The 16,867-nt window shown below is 37.3% G+C and overlaps 1 protein-coding gene across 1 annotated transcript; it reads left to right on the top strand.

The window, feature by feature from the left end:
- Positions 1–14,658: 14,658 nt before the first annotated feature.
- Positions 14,659–16,058, top strand: LOC107830133 (uncharacterized). The gene has a single exon (XM_016657614.2). It carries the CDS (start codon positions 15,060–15,062, stop codon positions 15,882–15,884), a length of 825 nt encoding a protein of 274 aa, XP_016513100.1. The 5' UTR covers positions 14,659–15,059; the 3' UTR covers positions 15,885–16,058.
- Positions 16,059–16,867: the final 809 nt, after the last annotated feature.

Genomic DNA, 16,867 nt, shown 5'->3' with positions numbered 1-16,867 from the left:
CTGTAACTAGGCCCTCCTCCAATACCATATACCAACAAAAATAACAATATGTAAGAATCATTTTATCTTTATCTCCATCACAATATACCACAAAATAGCCCACACACCCTAATCACTTCATATATAAAACGACAACCAAAGTAGTAACAAACAACTTTAAAAAATGTAACGACGATCGACCAGCCTACCATTTCATCATTATGTGGTGTTTCTCCGCACCATTTGTCCTCCAAAACTCCATTAAACAGTAGAAAAATATACAGCCCAAAGGCAACACGAAACAGCCCACAAAACAGTCCACTACAAGTCAAATAACTCGAACTCACGACTTCCGATCACCGTCCAGTGAGTTCTAACTATTAGGAAACGAATTTATCAATATCCCTTGATTTTTAAACACTTAAATACAGAAAGTACACATTTTCTTAACTATGAAGTACCTTCCAAAACTCAAACTATAAAGATTAAGAGAGGCGATATAGCGATACTTTCGTCGTAGGGATCGTTTTAATGTTATCGCTTCTTGATTCCGTGCTCGGGATGATAATATTGTTTGAAGCTCTTGTAGAGAGCTTAAGAGTAAAGTTAGGGGTGTTATTTAGGCGAGCTCTCTGGAAAAATGGAGAAAGAGACGAGATGGGATGTAAATATCCCATTTTTTTAAAAGTAAAAAAGGTGCTACTTGGCACCCTATGATTGGCCCTTCTTCCAACGCTTACAACATTTTATCCGGATGTTGTATGAACGAACGGTTAAGTGCATTGGAAACTAAATTACAAGACCTTCAATTTGGTATATAATATGTCCCAAAAATACCTCATATAGCACACGAAATATATTTTTCAAAAAACTCTGTTACATAGCAAATCCTTAGTCGGTTTTTCCGCAACTTTAATACGATTTTCCCCAAACTTCATATTTTCTATACAAACATCATATATAGCCATATTATGACTTTAAAATTATTTAAATCATTATTAACAAGTCTCATATTCATTTCGTCACCTTGGGACGCACAAGGGTAACAATCTTCCACCCTAGAAACATTCGTACTCGAATGTTAAACTCCCAGAAATCTATAGAAATTTTTGCAAAGTATCCTCTGTAACGGTACTACTACCAACTTTTCACACAGCAAACCCAACAATACAAAGCCACACAGGACCACAATCATCAATAACAACAATGGCCTCACACGACCAATAAAAATAACTAACATAAGAATCAAGTACCATATACGTACCTAAAGGCTGTGATGTCTCAGTCTGATCCTCCTCCGGAAGTGGAAACAAGTGAGGATACCTAGTCTTCATTTCTTCTTCAGCTTCCCATGTCATCTCCTCCACATTATTATTAATCCAAAGTACTTTAACCGAAGCTACATCCTTAGTTCTTAACCTCTAAATTTGTCTATCTAGTATAGCAATGGGAGCTTCCTCATATAATAGCTACTTTGTAACCTGAACATCGTCAACTCGAATGACTTTAGAGGGATCTCCAATACACCTACGGAGCATAGACACATGAAATACTGGATGTACAGACTCTAATTTGGAAGGCAAGTCTAATTCATATGCTACTTGGCCTACTCTGCGTATAATCTTATAATGTCCAATGTACCGAGGGCTAAGCTTTCCTTTCTTACCGAATCTCATAACGCCTTTCATCGGTGATACCTTTAGGAATACCCAGTCATCTACCTGAAACTCCAAGTCTTGTTGTCGATTATCTACATAGGACTTCTGACGACGTTGTGCTGCTAATAGCCTTTACCTTATAAGCTTAATCTTCTCAACTGCCTGTTGTACCAACTCTGGTCCTACTAACTTAGTTTCCCCAATCTCGAACCATCCGATAGGTGACCTACACTTTCATCAGTAAAGATCTTCGTATGGAGCCATCTGAATGCTGGAATGATAACTATTATTAAAAGCGAACTAAATAAATGGAAGATGATCATCCCAGCTACCCCTAAAGTCCATCACACAATCCCGTAGCATATCCTCCATTGTCTGAATAGTACGTTTAGCCTAACCGTCTATCTGGGGATGAAATGATATACTAAAACTTATCTGAGTCCCCAATCCTTTTTGGAAGGACCTCCAGAAATTAGCTGTAAACTGAGCACCTATATCTGAGATAATAGATATAGAGACACCATGAAGTCGTACTATCTCCCTAATGTAAAGACTTGCATAATCCTCTGCTGAATAAGTAGTCATGACAGGCAGAAAATGGGTTGATTTTGTAAGTCTATCGACAATAACCCATATAGAATCACACTTACGTTGGGTACGAGGTAAGTCTATGATGAAATCCATATTAATCACTTCCCATTTCCAAGTCAGAATCTCTATAGCCTATAATAATCCACCGGGTTTCTGATGCTCAATCTTAACCTGCTGACACTTTGGGCACTGAGCAAAAAAAACTCTGTTATATCCTTCTTCATTTTGTCCCACCAGTATATTTCCCTGATATTATGATACATCTTCGTAGCTCCTGGATAAATAGAATAACGAGAATAGTGAGCTTCTCCCATAACCTGCTGGCGCAGCAACCCTGCCACATTAGAATACATAATTGATCTCGATATCTGAGGACTCCATCTCCTGTAATTTAAAATGGTGTATTCTCCTTTTGAGGGGATGCATCTCTGTAATGATCTAGCATAGGATCCTCATACTAGCATTCCTTCACTTCAATTACTAAAGAGGATATTGTCGTGTCCTGAATAGTAACTTTGGTATCACCTGATTCTAGTAATCGAACTCCAAGACTAGCTAGATGATGAATCTCATAGGCTATCCCACACTTCTCTGGTTGTAAATATGACAGGATACCCATATATCTACGGTTGAGGGCGTCGGCTACTACATTCGCCTTTCCTGGATGGTATAAAATATCAACATCATAGTCTTTTAGTAGCTCCAACTTTCGCCTCTGACGTAAATTCAATTCCTTTTGCTTGAATATATACTGAAGGCTCTTATGATCCGTATATATATCAACATGAATACCATACAAATAGTGCCTCCACATCTTTAGTGCATGAATCACAACGGCTAACTCTAAATCGTGGGTTGGATAATTTTTCTCGTGCTTCCTTAGTTGTCTTTAAACATAAGCAATTACTTTTCTTGGTCGTTCTGCCACTTGTTGCATGAATACACGGCTTATCTCATTGCCCACAAATACTAGAATTTCCTGTAACTCATATGATCTTAAATATCATCTTTTGATTTTTTTTCTTCCCGTTCATTAGCCACAAGAGGTGCCATTTTTTTGTGGAGTGCATACAATGTTGTTGTGAGACTGTTGTTACAAGACTATTTATTCCTTATGTCACTATGTTTAAGTTGAAGCCTTCTTCCTTATTCTCTCAGCTAGTCTTTCTTTGTTACTTAAGAGAGACCCTTTGACTCATGTAAAGCTGCAAGCTTATTACATCATATACTTGAAGGAATTTTTGATGTTCTTACTCACCCATAATTATCCTTAATTACTTACCTCCATGCCCTTGTGCTCATAAGGTTGATTCTGAACTAAAATTTTGATTGTACAACCCCAACTCCTATCTGAACATTTCTCAAGGATTACGATGTCATCATATTTGCGAGACTGAATTCCTTATGTTGGGTTTCACTGTGTTTATCTTGCACAACCTGCTGATTTGTCTGTATCCTCTTGTTTAGACATGGCTAGGCTCCTCCTGAATCAACTACTAACTACACGTTAGTCCATTATCATATCTATATTATGTGTAATCTCTCTTGGGTTATATCCTTTGTCTTAACTTATCCCGCGCACTGGCTCCTTATGTATCCAGTGTTCATTTGCACTTATTTATCAATAACATATAGTGATGGAACCCTTACTGCCTCTCCCCATCGTCATGCTTACATAATATTCTGGAATCGTATCATATCCGTAGGATCTGAATAAATGCAATCTCATTCCTTTCGCCTTTCTACCACATTCTTCCTTTACTATTCCATAGTTACCTTAACCACACAACTCCGACTTAATACCATATCACACCATCTTCCCCCTTTAGTGGAGTACTAAAATTTACTACTATGAAGATTTACCTATAAATGTTTTACCTCTTCATCTTTGGCGTCTTTTCACAATTCCACGGACTTTTACTTGCCTTGTGGTAACCTTTCTGTACCATGGATAACTGAATTTCTTACGCACGAAGGTGACACCTAGTGTAACTGGCACACTTAGTCCCTTAAGCTTAACTCTGCTCACAGTTCTTGCTTTAGGGAAGCGTCTTCCTGAATGACCTTTAAAAGTTATTCTTCTTTTGTCCATTCAATTATCGCCAGAACGCGATCTCTGAAATTCTCACGATATCAACTATTATCAAATCCTTTGGTCCCAAATTCATGTTCAGTTTATCTTATTCACTAGCCCATACTAATTTCTATCACTCCGGGGGTCTAACTTTTCCTTCTGGTAATCACGTATGAGTCACTAACTCATTTCTCGAAATAGGAACATGGCTTTATGGCTTATACTCTTTTATTATCTCAAGGCCTGTAACCTCTTATATTTTCCTTCACTTGACTATAGAATCTGTAGTCTTGTCATGTTTTGATGTACCGTTATCATCCATTTATCACATCTTACTCATAATGCTTCATTTACTTTCTTCTTATTCTCCTGATAATATTTCTGTCTATCACCTTATTATGAAAATTTCAACAAAACATTCTTTCACTTTTAGCCCCCCTTGATTCACCTCACTGGCTCTTCGGGTTGCCTAACACTCTCTCTTTGGATGGGAGCCATACAAAGGTAAATATTCATCCCTTCTAGGATTCCAATGCCAATCTTCTAAAAATTTTGAACATTCTAGTATTCATATCTGATTGTACTATTCTAGAGTGCACCATCTGGGTATCTCACAAGGAGAACTATTACCATGTTTGCAATATCCTTCGTAAATGTGAGATAATGATAACAACCCATCCACAATTTTGGGTTACTCTAACCCCAGCTGGATGTTGATATCCTATTCTTCTCTTAAATTATATTTGTGTGATGATCCAAAATGTCATCTTTAAATTTAATAATTAATTCTGTGTTCTAAGACCTCAAAAAGCACTATTTATCATTACTCGACTTGCATGTGCAGTCCGTAAAACTTTTTCGAAAAATTTAAGGTGAAAAATGAATTAAAATATGAATTAGAGCTTTAAAACTCAACTGAGTTGGTTTTGGTCAACATTTTGAGCAAACGGACTCGGATCAGTGTTTTGACAATTTTGGTAGGTCTGTATCGTGATTTGGGACTTAGGCGTATGCCCGGAATCAAATTCCGAGGTCTCTAGCCCGAGATATGGAATTTTGATGAAAAATTAAAAGTTTAAGTTCAAATAGTGACCGGATGTCAAATTATGTGCAAACGACCCCGGAATAGAATTTTGATAATTCCAACAGCTCCGTATAGTGATTTTGGACTTAGCAGCGTGATCGAAATTTTATTTGGAAGTCCGTAGTAGAACTAGGGTTGAAATGCCGAAAGTTGAATTTTTGGGAAGTTTGACCGAGAGGTTGACTTTTTGATATCGGGGTCGAAATACGATTCTGAAAATTTTTATAGCTCAGTTATGTCATTTATGACTTGTGTGCAAAATTTGAAGTCATTCCGAATTGATTTGATGTGTTTCGACACAAGATATAGAATTTGAAAGTTCAAAGTTCATTGATTTTGATTTGAGGTGCGATTCGTCGTTTTGATGTTGTTTGATGTAGTTTGAAGCCTCGACTAAGTTCGTATGGTATTTTTGGACATGTTGGAATAATTGGTTAAGGTCCCGAGGGTCTCGGATGGATTTCGGAAGGTAAACGGAATGGATTTCGGACAAAGTGCTGGAAATTTCTGTTTGCAGAATTTTCTGTTGCAGAAATTCCGTGCGTGGAGCCAAGTTTGGAAGCTTATATCTTGCAATACATAAGGAATCAGAAAATGTGCAAAACATAAAAGTTGTATTCGTTGGATTATAGGTTCCAGAAAGTTAAACTATGCATTATTTGGACATTTGTACAGAAAGTTATGATGGATTGAATGAAGGCTGGTAGAGCAGTTTCGCTAGAAATTCTGATGCATGTAGCCGACTTTGGGAGCTTATATATCACAATGCATAAGGAATCAGAATAATTTCAAAACTTGAAAGTTGTAGTCGGTGGATTTTAGTTTCCAGAAAGTTTAACCATTTATCATTTGGATATTTGTACATAAAGTTATGATCAATTGAAGTAAGACTGGTAGAGCTGTTTCTGTGGACTTTTAGTGACGAAAAATGGACTTTTAGTGACGGATTGGCAGAAACTTAAGGACTAAAAATGGTCATTTCATTCATTTCGTTTTGGATTTTTGGAGCACGGTTCTTGGGCGATTTTTGGGCGATTTTCAAGGGAAAACATTGGGGTAAGTGTTCCTTATCCTATATTGATTATATTTCATGATTCCATACTCAATTACATCATGAATCCGTGAATTTATGGAAGAAAAATCAAGATTTTTGCAAAATCTTCCAAAAACGAAAATTTAAGATTTGGAGGTCGAGTTGTTATCGGATTTTGGTAAAATTGGTATGGGTGGACTCGTAATTGAATGGGTTGTCGGATTTTATAAGTTTTGCCGGATTCCGAGATGTGGGCCCCACGAGCAAATTTTGAGCTAATTTCGAATTTTAATGAAAATGTAATATTTTCTTATGAAAGTGATTACTATAATTTTTGTTGACTGTATCGAATTAATTATGACTAGATACGAGTCGATCGGAGTCGAAAAATCGAGAAAAAAGCATAATACTTGGTTAAATTGGAGCAAGTCGAGGTAAGTGACTTGTCTAACCTTGTGTGGGGGAAATTTCCCCTAGGATTGGTATTGATGTGATTAATGAAATGTGTTGAAAGTCGTGTGCACGAGGTGACGAGTGTGTACATGGGTTAAATTGTGAAAGATTATATTTTTAAATTGTGTAGATCACTGTTGCACATTTATTAAATTATTTTATCTTGTTATATTCTTCATCATTGATGTGAGATATATACTTCAAATTTGTTTGATCTTTTCTTACTAATTATTTTACCTGTTTAGTTGAAACTTGGTTTCTTTTATTCTGTGCATTATTTGAAGGTTGATTTTATTTAAATTAAATATTATTAATATGAAGTATTTGACATTTTTAAACTTGATATTGAAGGAACATAGTAAAGATTTTGAAATATTATTTTCCTATATTATTTACTCCTGAATATTTTTATACTCATTGTGAGGGAGCCGTGAGCTCTTTATTGTGGAAGAATATTATTGATGTATTATTTTGACATGAGATGTGAGCTCTTTATTGTGGAAGAATATTATTGATGAATTATTTTGACATGAGCCGTGAGCTCTTTATTGTAGAAACATATTATTGATGAATTATTTTGACATGAGCTGTAAGCTCTTTATTGTGGAAAACTATTATTGATGATTTATTTTGGCATGAGCCGTGAGCTCTTTATTGTGGAAAAATATTGTTGTTGAATTATTTTGGCAAGTTAAATTATTTGAGCACTTGAGGTGCAAATTGTGATATATTGTGATATTGATGCGCATGCGGTGGTATAAGGTCTGGGTGTTGAAACGCATGCGGTGAGATAAGGGTGGCTTGATACGCGTGGCTAGTAGGGAAACTACTAGAAGTCATGCGGTGTGATAAGGGTGGCTAAAACGCGGGATGCTATTTCGGGAAAAATATTTTCTTTAAATAAATTGTGAAGGCTCCCGCGGTGATATAAGAAAATGAGATATTGTGAATTTATTTATGATTTGGGACTACGAGGCGGTACCTCGGGAGTGCCCTTGTTGATATTGATTTATGGCCGTAGTTGCCTTTGATTATTATTGTGATTTTCATAAAGTTGAAGGAAATTCTGTTTTGATTTCCACGAGATATTATTTGCAATTATTTGGTGTCATTAAATGTGACATACTATTTGATTCATTTTCAATGTCATTTTATTTTACTACATTGATAAATATTTTACCATGCCATTATTATATTCCAGTAGGGCCTCACCTGACCTCGTCACTACTCTACCGAGGTTAAGCTTGGCACTTACTGGGTACCGTTGTGGTGTACTCATACTACGCTTCTGCACATCTTTTTGTGCAGATCCAGGTACATTTTACCAGCCTAGACGTCATTGAGTTACCTGCGCACGGAGACTTCGAGGTATATCTGCCAGCGTCCGCAGACTCCGGAGTCCCCTTCTATCATTTTATGTTGCTTCCTTATATTTTATCTAGACCTTGACATATAGAGACATTAAGAATAAATTCTTAGAAGCTTGTGACTTATTTCTACCGGGTTTTGGGAGTTGAAATTGTTTGAATTGTAGTTTATTTATTTCAGATAGTTATTATTATTCCGCATTGATAGGCTTACCTAGTCTTAGAGACTAGGTGCCATCACGACATCCTACGGAGGGAATTTGGGGTCGTGACAATTTGCCTACTGATTTTTAGCATAATGAGATTAAACCTACTAGCATGATGTCTAGATGTTTTGTGAAAGTATCTCATAATGCTTATATTTCTCTGCCTGAATTGTAAATACAAATAATCTTCACTAACTGGGTATCTCGTATCCTTCTTCACCTAGCTTCTTTTACTTGTTGAAACCTATATCTACCTTCTGATTCTCTCGTTACGTTTTACCATAGGGGTAGATAGATATTCATGCCTCAGGGCTCCTTATCAAGAGGCTCACACGTCGTAGTACACATATAATCTACTGAAGGCCTTACATTTACTCATCATAAGCATGATGCAAAATCGAGTTCCTCTGACTTAACTCTTCCACAACCACATTCAATCCCTTACCAACTGTCTTTCTGGATGTAGATGTCGTTGTATAACGAATAAAATAGAATTTAAGAAATAGAATTTCTTACAACTGAGCTCTACCACATGATCTAGAGTAAGATGAAAGAGTGACCGTCCTAAATGCCATGTAGCCTCATGCTTATAAGTGTGGTGCACAACACACCCATAAATAAGACTCTACTAGACACGGCTTGTAGACTCTTTAGGACAGAACTGCTCTGATACCACTTTTGTCACGACCCAAACCGATGAGCCGCGACGGGCACCCGGTACCTTACTCAATCGAGTACTAACGTAACATATCTTTCGTATCATACTATCATAGGTAATTAAGCCGGAGAGGTTGTCGTGAGATAAATAGAATAAAACATGAGAAAATACTCAATATAGTGTGACCCAACTTGATATACCGACTTATACATATGATGTACTGGCCTATAAGGCCATACCAGTATCCGTATACATGACATTTGTCTACAAGCCTCTAAGAGTACATAAATATCATAAAGGTCGGAACAGAGCCCCGCTATACCAAACAATACATATTCAAATCATACTGACCAAATAGGCAACTCCAGAGCAAGTGGAGTGCACAAATACCTTCTGCTGAGCTGATAGCCTACAAGGAGAACTCTCAACCTATCTATCGGGATCTATGGGCATGAAACGCAGCATCCCCAGGCAAAAGGGACGTCAGTACAAATAAAGTACCGAGTATGTAAGGAATGAACATTAATAAATAAAAGTCATGAGAGAAACATGGAGTAAAATACTCGACATGTAAGCCTGAATAGCTCTGTGAATTATTTAATATTTACAATGCCATGCATATGCGTATAAATGTTATACCATGCATAGGTATATGCGTTCATAATATCATCAAGCCCCTGAGGGCATCCCATCATATCATCTCGGCCACTATGGGAAAAATCGTCAACGTATACTAGCTGATCAGGTGGCGGGGCGTATATAACGCCATAACCTCTTCCCATATCCCATATACATATAATATACGCGTATATAATGCCTTCTGGTCATTGGTCAATGTACATGTATAAATGCATGAAATGCATAAGAAATACGTTAATATGATTTCTTGAATATCATAAAATCAATATGCCTTTCGGACAAACTTTATCAAATACGTATTTTTCTGAGACCCATGAACAGAGGATATAATAATAATTTACATGGGGAATCAATAATATAGACACCCCTAGTATTTCTATGAATAGATTCATTTATGAAAGTTGTGTATTTTGCTCATTTCGTTTGTATCATTTGGATCATGCCAAAAAGAAAGAAGGGATAGCCTTAACATACCTTAAATCTGTTGAGTCCTTAATGCCTTCCAAGAAATTCTTCAAACAACTCAATTCAATCTACCACATCATAAGGAGATTCAAAATCAGTGCTGAGTAAAGGCTAAGTCCTCAACTTAAATTAGTAGCTCGTTTACATAAATTTGGGCAGCATCTCCCCTGTAACTAGGCCCTCCTCCAATACCATATACCAACAACAACAATAACACAACAATAACAATATGTAAGCATCATTTTTCAACCTTATCTCCATCACAATATACCACAAAATAGCCCACACATCCTAATCACTTCATATATAAAACGACAACCAAAGTAGTGTCAAGCAACTTAAAAGAATGTAACGACGAACGACCAGCCCACTATTCCATCATTATGTGGTGTTTCTCCACACCATTTGTCCTCCAAAACTCCATTAAATAGTAGAAAAATATAAAGCCTAAAGGCAACATGAAACAGCCCATAAAACAGTCCACTACAAGTCAAATAACTTGAACTCACGGCTTCCGACCATCGTCCCGTAAGTTCTAACTATTAGGAAACGAATTTATCAACATCCCTTGATATTTAAATACTTAAATACAGAAAGTACACATTTTATTAACTATGAAGTACCTTCCAAAACTCAAACTACAAAGAAAAGGAGAGGCGATATAGCGATACTTACGTCGTAGGGATCGTTTTAATGTTATCGCTTCTTGATTCCGTACCCGGGATGATAATATTGTTTGAAGCTCTTGTAGAGAGCTTAAGAGTAAAGTTAGAGGTGTTATTTGGGCGAGCTCTCTGGAAAAATGGAGAAAAAGACGAGATGGGATGTAAATATCCCATTTTTTTTAAAAGTTAAAAAGGTGTTACTTGGCACCCTATGATTGGCCCTTTTCCAACGCTTATAACTTTTTTTTCCGGATGTCGTATGAATGAACGGTTAAGTGCGTTGGAAACTAAATTCCAAGACCTTCAATTTGGTATATAATATGTCTCCAAAAAACCTCATATAGCACACAAAATATATTTCTCAAAAAGCTCTGTTACATAGCAAATCCTTAGTCGGTGTTTCCGCAACTTTAATTCGATTTTCCCCAAACTTCATATTTTCTATTCAAATATCATATATAGCCATATTATGACTTTAAAATTATTTAAAGCATGATTAATAAGTCTCATATTCATTACGTTACCTTGGGACGCACAGGGTGTAACAATAAGATTGAATAGGAAGGAAATGAAGGCATAAGCCTCAAAGGAATCAAATTGCACGATGAGGAATCAAGAATGGAAGTGATCCTAACAGTCCGGTAGCCTTTCGAAGATAAGTACAGACGTATCCTTACCGATCCGCGAGACTCTACTAGACTCGCTCATGACTCGTGAGACCTAAGTGAATCTAGTGCTCTGATACCATGTTGTCACAACCCAAAATCCATTAAAGGTCGTGATGGCGCCAGACACCGCTGTCAGGCAAGCCAAGAATAAATACTTAATTTGGTTCTCATTTTAATATTTTTGTAATCATATTTCCTTCAATTAAATAGTAAAAAATAGAATTTACAAAGTAAATAATAATATTTTTAACAATTTCAATACAGGACAACCCATAATCACCCCAAAATCCGGTGTCACAAGTGCATGAGCATCAACTAGGAATGTAAAATAAAATACAGCATCTGTCCGGAATACAAATTTGGACATGAGAAATATAAATACTCTGAAGGAGACTCTGCTGGCTGCGGATCGTAGTATAGAATGCAGCTCATCTAAGTCCCCGCAATAAGCGCGCCTCTGCGCCCATAAGGCCACTAGACATATATGTACCTGCAAAAAAATATGCAGCAAGTGTAGTATGAGTACGTATATCAATGTGTACCCAGTAAGTATCCCGCCTAACCTCAAAGAAGTAGTGATGAGGGGTCGACTCCGACACTTACTAAGGGCTAACACTAAAATACCGATATTATAATTAAGGGTGGATTGTATAGAACGGCTGTAAACTCAATAACATGAAATAAGTAAACAATTCTTTTGTTAATAGGAACCTTCCAAATTTATTTTCGTCATTTAACATTTTTGTATCTCGGGCCAATGAAAGAAATATCAATTATTATCAATTCCAAAGATATACCATGCACAAATTATGCTGAGGTCGTACGGCCCGATCCAACATAAATATTTAAACTGTGCACTACCGAGGGTCGAACGGCGCGAACCATAGATGCATTTATCTGCTACCGAGGCATTCAGCCCGCTCCACAAAAGAGAAAATACATTAAATAATCAATTCAAGATTTATTAAGGGGCAAATATTCCAAGAATTTCAAATTCTCATTTAACGGTCAAGTAAATGAAGATTAACCTTTTTACAATTCCTTTATCGAGTTTCTAAATATTTTAAACAATTAAATTAACAAGTAGGGTGCAAACATCACAAGTACAATATGATATGGGTCCTAGACTGCCCGGACATAAGTATAATAGTAGCTACGCACGGACTCTCGTCACCTCGTGCATACGTAGCCCCCACAAATAGAAACAGATAATGATTTGATTCACCTATGGGGTTAATTATCTCTTACAAGGTTAGAAAGGAGACTTACTTCGCTCCGAAATTTCATAACCGGCTCCAAAGACTTTCCAACAACTGAAACCAATGCCCATCGCTCCAAAACTAGTCAATAAAGGTGCAAATCCATAAATATATACTCTAATACTCATTATAATTCAATTTTCAACAATTTTCAACTCCGCTCGAAAAGTCGATAAAATCGCCATCGGGCCCACGTGCCCGGATTCTGAAATTTTTCAAAGATAAACATTACTCATGGAATCACAAACTCAAATATATAATTTACTCTCAAATTCATGCCCAAATTCGTGGTCAAAATCCAAAAACATAAATTTTTAGGTTTTCTACAAAATCCCAAATTTTCACTAATTTTTCATGAATTTCCATGTTAATATCTATATATAATCCAAGTATTTAACTTGCAATAGGTGAGAATCACTTACCTTGATATAGATGATGAACATCTCCTCTTCAAAAGCTCAAAACATCGCCCAACCAAGAGAGAAATGAGTGAAATGGGCTAAATCCCGCTTTAAAAAAATTCTGCCCAGCACAGTCGCCCCTTCTTCGCGTTCGCGACCAAAGCCTCGCGTTCGCGATGCCTTCAGGCCCTACTGCTTCGCGTTCGCGGTTGAAGCTTCGCATTCACGGTTGAAGCTTCGCGTTCGCGAAGGCTAAATGACTCCAGGCCCCCGCTCCCTCTCTTTTCTTCGCGTTCGCGTAGCCTTGGCCGCTTTCACGAAAGCCTTCCCAGCTACTGCCTTGCGTTCCCGTCCACTGCCTCACGTTCGCGAAGGCCAAATCCCAGCAGCCTCAAAGTTCCTCTTCGCGAACGCGGGACTCCCTTCGCGTTCACGAAGAAGGAAACCAGATACCAGCAACAGCAGTTCCAAAACAGCTCAAATTGATCCGAAACCACCCCGAAATACACCCGAGGTCACCGAGACCCCGTCCAATCACACCAACCAATCCCATAACATAACACAGACCTGCTCGAGGCCTCAAACCACATTAAACATCACCAAAATCATGAATCACACCCCAATTCAAGCTTAATGAACTTTAGGACTTCAAACTTCTACATTCGATGCCGAAATATATCAAATCACATCCAATTGACCTCAAATTTTTCACACAAGTCATAATTGACATTACGGACCTACTCCAACTTCTGGAATCGGAATCCGACCTCGATATCAAAAAGTTCACTCCCGGTCAAACTTTTCAAAAACCTTCAAATTTTCTTTTTTCGCCAAATGACCCGAAACGACCTACGGACCTCCAAATCCACTTCCGGACGCATCTCTAAGTCCAGAATCACCATACAGAGCTATTCCCAGGCTCGGAATCCCAATCGGACATCGATAACATTGAAATTCACTTCAACTCAAATTTATGAAATCCTTCCAAAATGCCAACTTTCCACAATAGGCGCTGAAACGCTCCCGGCTGTCCAAAACCCGATCCGTACATACGCCCAAGTCCAAAATCATCATACGAACCTGTTGGAACCTTCAAATTCCGATTCTGAGGTCGTTTACTCAAAATCACACCTTAGTAAATTCTTTAAACTTAAAACTTCCGAAATTAGAATTTTCTTTCTAAATCAACTCCGAATTTTCCGAAATTCAATTCCGACCACACGTACAAGTCATAATACCTTAAGTGAAACTACTCAAGGCCTCAAACCGCCGAACGGCGTGCTAAAGCTCAAAAAGACCGATCGGATCGTTACACTACAAAACATAGTGAACATAGGTAAATAAGTTTCTAATATAGTATAACTAGGTAAAAATCCCAATTATACGGGTACGTTGTTATACCATGCAACCAATCATTTAGACCATATTTTGGACCGGGCTTCATATAGAGCAAGCCCAGTTTCCTAAATGGTTTAAACCTCAACTACGAAATTCTAATCTAACGACATTTCACGTCTTCTTCTTCCCTTTATCGCCGGCTTTACGGCATCTTTGCCGAGAATCAAAAAATAACCGTCAAGCTTAAAACTGACAAGCCCAAAACAAACTCCTTAAAATCCACCAATCTCACACCTAAACTTACCGAAAAACAAGAACTCCAAACTATAATTAACAACTTCAAAAAATTATCGGAATCCCCTCAATTCCGACGCCACTACTCCAACTATCAAACCGCCATTCGCCGCCTTGACAATAATTCTTCCGCTATCAAAGACATTCTTGAGCACCAAAAACAATACCCGGAAATTAGCAATGAGTTATTTGTCTCCCGCCTCATACTCTTATACTGTACAGCAAAAATGTATGAACATGCCCATAAATTGTTCGACGAAATGCCAAACTTAAAATGTCAGCGAACTGTTTATGCTTTCAATGCCCTTCTAGAAGCCTGCGTAAGGGCAGAAAAGTACGATACTATGAGAGAGTTGTTTCAGGAATTACCTGAGGAGTTATCGATTGAGCATGATGTAGTGTCCTATAATACTTTGATTAAGGCATTATGTAAATCTGGTTCTTTGGATTTTGCTATCAGTGTAATGGATGAGATGGAAAATCAGGGGATTAAACCTGATAAAGTGACTTTCAATACGCTTTTGAAAGCTTATCATGAATGTAAAAAGTTTTCTGAAGCAGAGGATTTGTGGGTATTGATGCAAAAGAAAAACATTGTTGCTGACCTGTGGAGTTACAACATTAGATTACGAGGTTTAGTTGCGAATAACCAGGTTAACGAGGCGATTGGGTTGTTTGAGGAGATGGGGAAGAAAGACATCATCCCCAATGCTTTGAGTTATAACACGATAATCAAAATGTTTGTGGGTGATAGGAACTTGGAGGAGGCGAAAAGATGGAATGAGAAAATGGCGGAAAATGAGCGTTATCCGGATAATGCAACATTTGGGATGCTCATTCATTTTGCTTGTGACAAGGATGATCTTGATTTTGTACTTGACTTGTGTAAGAAATCTATGGATTCAAAAGTTACAGTTCATAATGCAACAATGCAGAGGATAGTTGATGACCTGGTTCAGCATTCGAAGCTTGAAGTCGCAAAGGAGCTGGTGAACTTGGCCAAATCATATAAGCGATTCCGGTATAAGCTTTCGTTTCCTTTGCTTCAATAGTTATGCGCTTTTATTTGTACTACTGTTCTTGCTGAACTATGCTTTTAGGATTTATTAATATGTTTATGAATAGCCCTCATGATTTAAGAGTATAAGTTCTGAGGAATGCTTCAATTGAATGTATAAAAATTTTGCTTATAGCAATTGAGGTCCATTGGTATTTAACTGTCAAAATATATCAAAACGGATTTACTAGTCTTAATTAATTTTGCTATTTAAAGAATCTTATCCTGGGCATGAGGTATATCATTGACATGAAGGCCTCTAGATCAGCTGATAATGTTAGCACTCCTAGTAGTAGCATTATAACTAAAGAAAAGAAAATTAGTTGGTTAGCACCATAGGCACCTATTTTAGAGGCAAAAGATTGTAAGAAAACCCAGGCTCCCCGGTTTTGGTTCAGTAGCAAGAACACAACATATGATGTTTGTGTTTAGGCGCACGTCGCAAGTTCGAACTTTGCCACGGCAAAAATAGCAAAGGGGGATGCTAATTAGTTATCGAAATTTAAATGGTGTACCAACTGACTCTCTGAAGATTTTCAATTGTCAAAAATAAAGAAGATTGTAATACATCCAGTACAATAGGACTGATTAAAAAACAATGCACCCAGTACAATAGGTCAACCATGGTAGGTTGACGGGTTGGCCATAAAACTTTCAGCAATATAAACTCAAATCTCATTGTAGATCTAAGACATTATTAACTCCAATACAACAATAATAATACCTTTTAGCCATGAAAGAAGATTTGAATTTCTGAGGATTTCTATCAATTCACACTTTCATCATCAACATATATGAGAAGTCTATTGACTTAATACATTCAAAACTTTAGCATTCAACTTTATTTTTAAACAATCACCAATAAGGTTGCCGAAAATAATAGGCAAAAGGGAAATAGACAAAGTGGAAGGGGATAATACCTCTACACATCAAACTAGAATGGATAAGGCATATCCCTAAGCATTATGGATTTGAGTA

Source organism: Nicotiana tabacum, unplaced genomic scaffold (genome assembly GCF_000715075.1).
Source record: "Nicotiana tabacum cultivar K326 unplaced genomic scaffold, ASM71507v2 Un00006, whole genome shotgun sequence".
Taxonomy (NCBI): domain Eukaryota; kingdom Viridiplantae; phylum Streptophyta; class Magnoliopsida; order Solanales; family Solanaceae; genus Nicotiana; species Nicotiana tabacum.
This window is presented reverse-complemented; position numbering and strand designations above follow the sequence as displayed.